General features: G+C 40.9%; 1 protein-coding gene across 2 annotated transcripts in view; it reads right to left on the bottom strand.

The window, feature by feature from the left end:
• Nucleotides 1–1,879: 1,879 nt before the first annotated feature.
• The window catches only part of Glut4ef (Glucose transporter 4 enhancer factor), a 90,026-nt gene continuing 79,916 nt past the window's right edge, over nt 1,880–11,989 (bottom strand). For both annotated transcript variants that reach the window (XM_071715651.1, XM_071715652.1), the window contains exon 8: nt 1,880–11,961. In XM_071715651.1, coding sequence (XP_071571752.1) covers nt 11,749–11,961 — 213 coding nt within the window. In that variant the 3' untranslated portion in view covers nt 1,880–11,748. The remainder of the gene's footprint in view (nt 11,962–11,989) is intronic.

Raw genomic sequence — 11,989 nt, 5'->3', positions numbered from 1 at the left:
GGCATCATTGTTTACAGACAACCACAGAAGCGAGATGATATGCGCGCGTGATGACATATTATACATTGCATCTTGCAACTTCAATCTAGATGTATATTACATGTTCTTTTAACGTGCAACTGGCTTTTTTTTCAAAATTCTTTTACAAACAACACAAAAGTTTGAATCAAGGTGTCGTAAAGATGCCTAAAAAGCTATTGACATTTTTACCGTGTAAACTTTTGTATTGTTTCGATTGACATTCATATAGAAGATGTGTAAGGCAGCACTTGCATAAAGAAGCTGTTGCGTGAATCACATGCGCTGATGTTACATATTGGAATATCGACGCAAACTTAAGGGAAACGCTCATGTGTGGAAAAATTAAAAGTATTGCACTTATGACATATATTTAGAAAATAACGTTGATGACAAAAGTGAGCCTTTTCGTAATGAGCAGAATTGTGAAGTGACATACTTATATTGTGTAAATAACGTTTTTACTCAATTGTAATCGTCCAACGACACAAGAAAAAATAATTTTTCAATGCACATTAAATAACCTTACGAAAAAATATTACAGAAAGACTACTGTACGCGGAGAGAATTTTTCGTTATATTTTACCGTTAAATTCACTACAAATTTGTGACAACTTGACAACCAAGGAATTTTTGAAATATACAAAAGACATTTTACAAACAACGTAATAAAAACCAAGTAGATTGGTAATTTTTTAAAAATTATTGAAATTTTCTAGATATATTTTAGTCAAATTAATCAAACATATTTTATATTTTAATGTAATATATAGATATTAATATTTTTATTATTGTAGATATTAATCAGAAGCTCGCATAAAATTCTTCGTAGTACATGTTATTGTCCCACAACTACCATGATTTTCAGGATAAATTCTAAGAGAAAATTCTCTTTGTGTAGTTGTGTGTGTGTGCGAAAAAAGTATACGTAACTATAGTAAATATTACAATAATTGCTATAGTTTTGTGTACATTTTTCGCAACTACTGTAGCTTTTTCCATAAAGGACGTCACTGTATCATATACGCGTCGTTAACCCTCTCATGCATTTGGTCCTAGCACGGACAGACAAATACGCTTCAATGACAATGAAGTGACAATTAAAAACGGCAGAGTTATATATTGCCCTTTCGAATGGCGCGTTTTCGTTTGAGATCTCTGAAGTCTTAATTCGAAACAACGGGAATCACAAAATCGGAAGCAGAGAGTCTGTATATTATTCATTCCTACAAAATTCTGGACTACGACTATGAAAAAAAAAAAAATGTATCCTGCAGCACCCTTTCCCGGTTATTCGCGCGCTATTCCACAAAGAGTAAGCGTCTCTATTCTGTACAAATATAGAATATTTGGCATGTACGAGTACAAAATTAGCTCGTGTTTGTCCTTTAAAAAAGATCCTCGAATTGTATATCGTTATATGTATATTGACCTCAAATAGGGAGATTATCTTATATTTTCACAATCGCAACGGCGATCGTTGAAAATTAAGAAGAGGTGAGTATTTAAGGTAGAGTTTTCCGCGAGGAATATATTGCCAACAGCTAATTATGCGTTTTTCTTCCTTCGCCAAGGAAAATCATTGGTGCATGAGAAAGTTCAACGATTCGACGATTCGCGATATGTTAAGGACTTTGTGTCCCGGTGAGCTTGGCGTTTCAGCCTGCGTAAATTGCATTGGAAATCATGTAATTAATTTTATATATCTACGCAAAAGGTGTGACACAGGATGTACGGGAGCGGGAATGTCTGTTGCGAGAGTCGCGAAAAAAATCGGCTTCACTTCACTTCACTTTCCTCCGTATAGCGGCGGGTTTTGCCGCTATACGGTGCGGGAGACGGTCGATTCAAATACTCGTGCTGACCTTCGCATAGATTTTATTATCGAAAAGTTGCGATAATGATTTCTTAGCATATAGACAGAGGGACAATTCTCCGGAAAAATACAAAGTATCTCTTTTTTTCTTTGTCGAGTTTCAACGAAACTATAATCGTCATCTAGTCCAGAATATTCGCCCGCCTCCGAGACGCGCGCGGACGAGAACAGTCCTATATTTGTGTGTTGATAGAAATCTTCGACGCTTCGTCGCCGAAAGTTGCACCACTATCCTCGGCAAACGGTGTTGCGTTTAAAATAAAACGATCGTTGAACAAATTTGACGTTCGTCGGCGGCAAATATTCTATTGTCACATACGAGTATATACGTAGTGGAGGCGATCGTAAGTGCTACCAGCGACGTAACTTGTAACTTTCGCAAAAGATAACAGTTGCGCTGAGGGAAATTGACGCGAGACTCGTACCGCGAGATAAAACTTCCGATCCGCGAAATTCAGAGATTACTCTAAAGAGATTTTTTTTCAAGTCTTTTTTCAATCCTTTATCTATATATAAATATATAAACATATACACTGTTAAATATTAAAGGATAAAATTTAAACCAATATCCTGAGTTAAATAACATTTTGTTATTTATAGCTGTACCATGTGTGTCGAAATTTATTATTTTAATACAAAACAGTGTTATTTTAATTCCATTTGTTTAGTTAAATTAACTACATATTGAGTAAGAGCAGTGGCGATCTACAGAAATCATTATATAAAAATGACTCAAATTGAGTATAATTTGACACTATGAATTTAACAGTGTATTGTTTTACATCTTCGTCGTAAATCAGACTGATGGATTTTTTAAAGATTTTTTTCTAAGAAATTATCTCTGTAAAAAATTTCGAAATGGGTGCAGTCGTAAATCTCGCAAAGGAGAGATCGGAAGTTCGATTGCGCGGCACGAATCTCCTGCAAATCTCCCGTGATCCTAACTATTAATAGTTATTAATTAATTAATTAATGACCATTAATCCGCGCGTGTTGCGCGAGGCGTATATGCTCTCGATGCGTGTGCGGCGAAAAGAAAAATATCAAATCTGGGGTTTCCTAAGGAGCTTGCGCGACCACTTGACACCGCAATATACTACTTTGCACTTATATACACGGATTTCACGCCTCTTAGCTGTGTACGTAGATTCTCTATTTTCAATAACGGCGGTGCAGTTATGCGGTTTCCCGGCCTACGGCCGCGGCTACGGTGATAAGCTATACGCTACCCGGCTTAATCTTAACGCGCCGGAAAATGCCAGTTATTTTTTTTTCCGCAGAAGGCAATTTACAGCGTTTACAATCTTCTCCTTTTCTACTTTTAACTTCCCTATACGTTAAGGTATTCGGTTAACATGCTGAGACGCTACTAGGTTCTTAAACGAAACGACGGCGTTTACTCGTCGCGAGACAGACGCTAGCTTGCAAGGGATAGGCATTTTGGAACGACTCCTGCTAAGGATCCATCCGCGCGGATCCGCGTCGACGCTCGACGCGGATCCGCCGCTCTCGACGCTATACATTATACACGGAACACGATTTTATCCTTCTGCACAGAGCCATCGCTCGCACGCAATTCACGCGCAATTTCGTAATTATCGCTGTCGTATATCGCGGGCATCGCGGCGTCGACGCCGCACCGCTCGGATTCCTTTTCGTTGACACATTGCGGCCGTTGAGCGTCGATTGTCGTGCGCGCCGTGGCTCGCTGACAGACACACGCTCGACAAGGGACAGGAAACTTCGACGAACGGATAAAATACAAAGATTCGGCAGTACAGTGATCTCCGTGAACGAGCATCGCCGTTATAAAAGCACGGTCGCGATGCGTTCGCGTCCCCGAGGTGCGACGACGCCTCGGGGACGGCGATTTGATTCAACAGCGAGACCCCAACATCCGCAAGATATGCATTTAACGTGGCGAATGATCTCGGCTGCGCCCGGCGTGCTAGCGCGCGCCTCCGTTTTGTAAATTGCATAGAAATCGTCTACGAAAAGAGTCTGCAATCTGTAAACCGCGATTTCGCACGGCGATCGCCGTTTAGAACTATGCGCACAGGGATAGATCCCGGCGGACGCCCCATATAGGATAACTAGATATTACAATGGAGCCAACGCTTGGCTGATTTATGGCGGTTAATCATTGGCCAGGAATCCTGTCGCTCAGTACTGGGCTATTACGGGCAAATAATCGGACGTCCATTTACTTTTACACTGTTAAATATTAAAGGACGACATTTAAACCAATGCCTTGAGTTAAATAATCCGTTTTGTTATTTTTAACTATCATGTGCGTCGAAATTTAGTATTATTTTAACTCTATTGGTTTAGTTCAATTTACATTGTTTTAGTTAAATTATCGACATATTGAGTAGAAGTGGCGAATAGGAATAGTTAAAACTGTCTCAAATTGAGTATAATTTGACATTACGAATTTAACAGTGTACGATAACACGGCATACGGTGATGGATCAACATTTTATAGCCAACGCCAAGCGTTATACAAAAAATTTATGATATTGGGCCATGTCCAGCGAATAATTATACACTGATAGTTATGATAAAAAATACTATTTATAATATTATTGCAATAATAAATATGTACAAACGCTAAATACTTTGTTTTAATGTCATATTCAGCTTTTTCTTGCAAAAATAATCATTGTGTATCATTTATTATTTCTAATTTCACAGAAGTTTCACGATATGAACTTTTATATTCATTTGCCATTCTTGGGCCATTATCATTTGCCATTCTTGAATCTAATTATCAGTTTATTCGATTATAATCCAACGCTGAGCCAATATTAGACGACTGCCAATACTGGCCAGTACCGACATCGAAAATCTGGTAGTCAGTAATGGCCCAATACTGGGCCAATCGTAAAATCCTATATGAGCAGTCCTGCCTGGTATTATCAAGCTACCGCGGTCCGGAATGCGTCTGAAATATTTCCTCGCGTAAAACGGGTGTTCGAGTCGGCTATACTCTATGTACAGTACCTACGTGTGTAAAGGTTTACGCGACGAGAGAACGAAGCTGCGATTATGTCTCATTATAACGTGCGCGAGCACCCGAGGTATCCGACGACCGGCGACGAGCGTCAACTACCTTTTTCGGTGATATCTGCGCCCGACGGACGCAAGTTCGTCGTATACGTGTGCATTGAGCAAGAACCCTACGGCGAGAACACTACTTCGCAGCGCGTATCCGAAAAAAAAAAAGAGAGAAATATATGTAAAGTTAAAACGCGCCGACGTATCACCTGGATCGTTCGCGCTATCAAGGATCCGTCGTCTATCCAAGTAGCGAGGAACTCGACGGATCCAGGACTTTATTTTTCAGGCTCTCACGACGTCCTGTCGGGACGAAAGTCAAGATACCGATTAGTAGCTACATATAGAATCCGTCGTTACATATTTTATTGTTTTCTCTCACGCGCGTCTTCCTTCTTGTTTCCCCAAACATGCAAGTCCGCGCGTCGATTTTTCATCGTTACACCCACGGGACGATAAAACGAACGTGCGGCGTTTACGGATGTAAATAAAACGGGTTCTTCTGGGGGACAAGAATGACAGTCAAGTCTGCGGCACGCACATAAATCGCGCGCGTTGTCGATCACAATATTTTTCAGATAAGTGATTCTGGTTGTTCACCTTGATCGCGTCTGCGAATGTGCGTGTTCTACGAGTTAAGAGAGAGAGAAGACGCATTGTACATGCGGATGAGATAAATCAATAACTTGATATACGGTTTTGTTAGATACCTTTATTACGATGTCTTAACGATAAAATTTATACACTCAAACGTAATTAACGTTGTGTTTTGCATCGTAATTTCTCATCAGTCATATACGTTAGAATAATCGAGAGTGTGTCAAATAATGCGACATAACCGCAGCGTTATAATTATATACGCATTATCGATAAATAGAAGCTTCCTTGCAGCGATTATACGGATATAAGAATGATAGAGTCGCTGGTTGCACGTCTTGCGAGATTGTTTCCGACCTCTCACGGTCTGGCTCGATGTTTCTAGATCACTCCGAACGCGCGATCCGTCCTGAAAGTTACCCTCTTAACGCGGGGCGATTGAAATATTAACGGCTCCATCTAACGCAATATTAATAAAGATTTCGCGCTTTAACAATTACTTAACGTACTTGTGAGTGACGCTAATCATTGTGTTAAGGGTTAAAGATAAGAAGATGACGACGACGATGGATGCAATAATAATTATTAATAATAATTAATCAAAATTAATAATAATAATAATAATAATCATATAATATATAATATATAATATATAATATAATATAATATTAATATAATATATGTCTTCGCGCGCTGTACGGCCGGCCGAGCGCAAATAGTCTAAAGCCCATTGAGCTACGATCTCTCAAAAAAGCCACTCCCTCGCTTCGTTGAAACGTCACCCTCTCCCCCCCCCCTCCCCCCGTGTGCGGTCGCGTACAGCAGATTCTACCGTTCGCGTCACTAACAATTTTCTTCACGATACAATCTGGCGTACGGCGACGCTGGCCGTTCGGCAAATCGGGGCTCGGCCGTACATACCGTGTGAAAAAAAAATTACACTTTATTAAATCGATATGAGATCCGTTTTGGTATGATAATCCCGGCCATTAGCTTTCTACCCCGCAACACAATATCCCTTCTTTCGGTATCTCGGCGAAACGCGCTGGACAGAGCTCAGTATCGGTATAATCAACCGAGGCGATCGTGTCGTGCACCGACGGGGTCTCTCTCCTCCCCAGCTCCCCCCCGGAATAACGGGAAAACCCCCTTCTTCCCTTCACCCCGGCCGCACGATCGCTCGCATAACGACTGGCCCGCCCGTCGAATCGATCGAAAGCCCGATCCTGATCTGATTGAATCGGGGAATTTGCGATTATACCGCGAACGTAATGCAGCAGCTTTAAGAGAGATAGAGATAGAGATAGAGGTAGAGAGAGATAGAGATAGAGAGAGAGAGAGAGAGAGAGAGAGATGCGTTTTCTGAATTCGAACTCGGTGCGCTCGGTTATTCCCCGCGAGCGCAAACGCGAAACGTGCCCCGCTCGTCGATCGATCGGCGACAAATCCTCGTCTCGAGCAACGCGATCAACGTCGGAGAGCGCGAATGATCGAACGGAGACGACGATGGGCTCGCGTTGCTCGTCACCGACGGGGAAGTTATCTGGTTTAGGCTGCGTGACTCGCGATCTCGAGAGTCCTCAGGCCGCCGATTAATCCCCCGCGGTGACCAATTCGCTATAATTGTATATTACACGGTGTCCCGAATCGCCGCGACGACTCGTCGCGACGAGGAGCTTTGACTAAGTAAATTATTGACATTAACATCGCGAGAGAGAGATACATATTAACTTTGTAACGTTCGGTGTTCGTCAGTCGGTCGTCCGGGTCGAAGCGACGGATGGACGGGCGGATCGTTCGCCGTTGGAACGTATCTCGACCGGTCGGTCGCTTCGAACGGGACGACGAGGTGTGTATGCTGTACGTTCGTATGAAATAAACCTGAGGTATCTTTAAGTCTGTAAAGCTTTCGTTATGAATGTTTGAAACTCCGTTTTTCCGCCCCCCCCCCCACCCTCCCTTTCCCGCTTGCACCTTCGCGCGCGCGAAGGTGTTCTTCCTTTCTCGCTTGTTCCTCACGCGAGAGCGAGGGCGGAATTAGAGAGAATATTTGGCATACGTAATGGCACAGGTTGATAAACTTGTACTTGTTTACATTCGCGAAGTGCCATCCCGCGGATAGGTATATATATGTCCGCCAAAATTCTCTTCAACGCGATATTCCTGTCGAGTGACACTCGATCCTAGCACGCGATCTGCCGTTTCGTGTCATCGTGCAGAATGGGATCAACAATAAATCATATATACGAATTTCTGAGAGACTATCGGAAATTTATTGCTGCGGGTGTCTGCGTGTGTTTTGTGTGTCGTGTGTTCGTGACGACAGACACGATCTCGCATCGCGAATTCGCATCGCGCCGTTAGTAAAGTTACGCCGTTAACGGAGTCGGAAGCTTAAACGATCGGCTAAAAAAAGGGCTGGATTATTTACTACCGCGAAATGTTGAGACGATTCAACGCGTTATTTGTCGTTTCGCCAAACGGTTTCAATTGATTCCCGTTTCAATGTTTCCTTAAAAGTTCGCCTATAATAATATTACATTCAGCGTCACGTGTATGTCTTCGCATCGAACAAATCGTGTTTAGATATTCGTGCCTCATGAATAAAAATCCAAAACTATTCTTTTAACTATTCTCTTTCAATTTAATGTTGTCGAATTAATAATCCGTTATTTATCTTTTAATATTCAAGCTCGTGCATGCGTCAGACAGCTATCAAACACACCCCTCAAGCACAGCCCTCAATCGTAATGCATCGGTGTACTCAGCTCAGAAATGTCTAACGTCAGACATGAAGCCATACTTGCCGCCAACTGCACGCGTTCGAAGACACGAATTAAAATGTAAATCCGAAAATGCCGAAATTTAAAACAAGAATCGGACATCTCAAAAAATTTTCTAACGAGAATACTTTATATACAAAACTTTAAAAAGTTCTTTAAAAACGATTATTTAAAAAAATCGATGAAAGCCTTGTAGGGTTTTAGAAATAATTTCTCTTCGGTATTACAAGTTTCAATGTTACCGCCGCACTGTATAATGTTATATGTACAGATTGCATAGAATAAAATGACGGCAGAAAAGTCATGTTAACAATTAAGTATTAAGTAATAATATCACTCCTTAGCAGTTTCCGTTTGCGTATTGTCCTCGGTAAATTGTGTTTATATAATCGAGCGTAACAATTTTGATAGCAGTAAGGAACCTACGTGGACGGCAATTACTTTCTATGCTATCTGTAATAATTGTATGTCATTCTATTTTGCAAAGTACTTTACAACGATTCTCTATGTGATTGTGAACACGATTATAAAAAATTGACTATGATCAAGGTCTCGACAGCACCTCAACTCCCGTATGAACACCGTGATTATCACTTGAGTGCTGTTATGTTTCATAAAATTCATAAAATGCGATAAGTTTTCGATAGACGAAGTTCGATACAATCAGCCGTGGTATGAACTTGTAACGTACGAGTTGTTTGTCATAAAATTTATATGGGAAGAAACGAATCTTTTCCGTGCGACGACAACATTGCGTTAAATAGCGATCGCTACCGTTGGCAATTTTTAAAAAGACCGCGATCTTTCTTTGAAAAGTACGGATGCGATGAAATTGATAAAAAGTCGGGAAATACTGACAACGCGATGGTTTTGAACACAAGGGTAATCCGATACCTTTTTTATGAGAATTATTGATCTCTTTCCGAGTTATACTCCCGAATCATTGAGTTTAAATTAGCGCAATTCGTCAACAGAACTGACACTTTATTATGCTAATAAAATCTAAACCCCGTGTCGTGATTATATTAATAAACAACAGTGATATACTAATTCTTAATACATTAAGTTCAATAATTATAAAAAAACGAGGGGCTATACAAGATAATACACGTAATATACAAGACATAATATACAAGGATATAACTATACTAAATATACAAGATAATTATACTAACGTACGAACAACGATCGGGAAATTGGAAGAAACTTTTATTGGCGAGGGTCGCTTTATGTATTCTTTACTATATTTAGTACAGCATACATTGCGACGTCTCACCGATTTTCTTCCGTCAAGTATGAAATACTTTTGTCATTTATTGCATTAAAATCTTAATGCTCCTCACCTTTCATGGCAGTCGTATTGGATTACATTAAAAACGAAAAATTACGTAAATTTTTCTTGCATTTGTACGTTCAATTTTTTTAAATTTTTCTCGCAAATCACAAATCTATAATTAATAATATTTTCTTTCATAGTTCTTTTTCGATTTGTAAGTTTAATAAAAAGTTAAATATTTTGACTAATTAAAAATAGTTAAAATAAATTTGTAAATAACATATATGTTAATATATATAAAAATGTATAAATATGTGTAAAAATATAATACAAAACAGTATATAATTATATTTATAAATTTATTTTATTGAATATAATTTATGTCTAAAAAATTTATTTAAGTATATAGAGAAGATTCGTATCATTTTAATAAAACCCGTATTTCGTTTCTGATATAATTCAGTCGATTACGATGAAAAATCAGGAGTCATTAATGTTGAATCCTCTTAGGACGTGGTGCTTACTTGCAAAGTTTGTATCATCAAATCCGTCAACATATAAAATTTGCAAGTGTTCATTCGTTATCGCTACATTAGAAAAATTATCGAGATCAAACGTTTTTCGAAATAATCGATTCGAATGGATAAATCGTCCCGCGAACGACCCGAAGCGAGAAAGGAGTATAAGAAATGACGTAGATAAGACTATACAAATGTGATGTCATCATTTTTCGCGCTCGCGATGTATGTACATGTATGTATGTAAGTGTACACGTGTGTTTAATGAGTGCGTGTATGTGTGTGTGTGTGTGTGTGTGTGATCTAGAGCGAAACCTTCATTAAATGTTAGATCGATCGATTCAACTGCGTAGCCCTACCCCAATACGCGCGTGCAGCTCCTTTGTTGGCGAACACGGTCTTAGGTCGTCAGAAGGCTAACAAGGCTAAGCCCGGTATACGGCGACGCATGCCGTGCAACATATAGTGCCTCTTAAACGCGCGAGAGAGAGGCTTGAACAACAATTTTTTGAATTATTTATCTGGCAGTATAATTGGTGTATAAAATTTTGGTTTCCTCTTTTTTTTTAATCTTTCCTTCTCTCATTTCTTCACACGCCTTTGCGCTCTCCTGCTCGATTCGCGGCAGATCCAATAAATTTAGATACAATATCACAATTAGCAGCTCTGTTCCACGCGAGACTTACCAATCTTGCTTGTCTGCGTTCATTTAGCATTGAACATCGGTCAGACCGAACATCGAATTCCGCCGGTCTTTCCTTCGTCCGTCAGATTCGATCGCTCATTCTCCAGGGATCGGCTGAACGACGTCCCTGAGGATCGAGATCTTAACGCCTTTAGTTCCATCATTACCGAGAGCGCATTAACGTTCGCGCTCTTGGCGGAAGAAGGAAGATCTATTGCAATGACCTAAGAGACGGTTCGGGAATCAGCATTTCGAAAGGACATGCATGCTCGTTCCGAGTGCGAGTGCGTATCTCATTCGTACCGAACCAAAAGGTTCTCTTCGTCAGACGAGTTGGGAGCGAGAGAATGCGACAGTCTGAGGTCGCATCGCTCCGCACGCCAATTATTTGCTATCTATTAATCGAAAAGTCCCTCGTTACGGCTAAGGGACCCGGTCGGAGTTTGCCAAGTGCAAAACACGAACGGGCGGAAATCGTTCAGATAAATCTTACGTCGTTAACTTCCTCTATGAGCACTAGAAAGGTGTTATATCATGCACGAATATCAGCCCTATAGAGCTACCCGCCAATCGTAACCGTAGAGTGACGTGATTCTCTCCGAAACTCGTGCATGCCGTTTCATCGACGGGAAACAGAGAGAAGAGGAAGAAATGCTGCTTTTATGAGCTTTGCATTTTACTTTTTCACGAAAAGTTCCGGTATACCCATGCTGGAATAATACGTAGGGTAACAGTTTTCGCTGTAACCGGCGATAATTGGCGGTCTCGCGGTCTCGTGTGCTCCGCGAATGCGGGAGCTTTTTTTCTCGACGCCGCGTCTTCGACGATGATTGGCATTTGGCAGTTGGTGTTAACGTTCAACGTAGCATTGGCAAACTCTGGGGTCGACTTGACAAGGGTTTCCGCCCACGGACGTACGAACGGGGCGGACGCTTGGCCTATTCGCTGCAGAAACGGGTGCAGGCCTTCTTCCACCTGCACTGAGTGCACCAGAGGTCGCGTGAATCCATACCGTAGATCTTGCGACATTTCTTAACATCGCTGCGAGTTCGCCGCGGGGAGGACGGCTTGCCCGTGGACGCTGTCATGTTCTGTTGATGACACGCCTGCAATGGCCGTGGGGACAGTTTGATGTGTTTATTAGGAGTACCCTGGAAACAGAAGGGGGCAAATTTAATC

This window comes from Temnothorax nylanderi, unplaced genomic scaffold, assembly GCF_030848795.1.
Source record: "Temnothorax nylanderi isolate EJ_2023f unplaced genomic scaffold, tnyl_v1.0 TNYL_tig0169_pilon, whole genome shotgun sequence".
Classification (NCBI taxonomy): domain Eukaryota; kingdom Metazoa; phylum Arthropoda; class Insecta; order Hymenoptera; family Formicidae; genus Temnothorax; species Temnothorax nylanderi.
The sequence above is the reverse complement of the archived record's forward strand: the minus strand, read 5'-3'. Positions and strand labels throughout refer to the sequence as shown.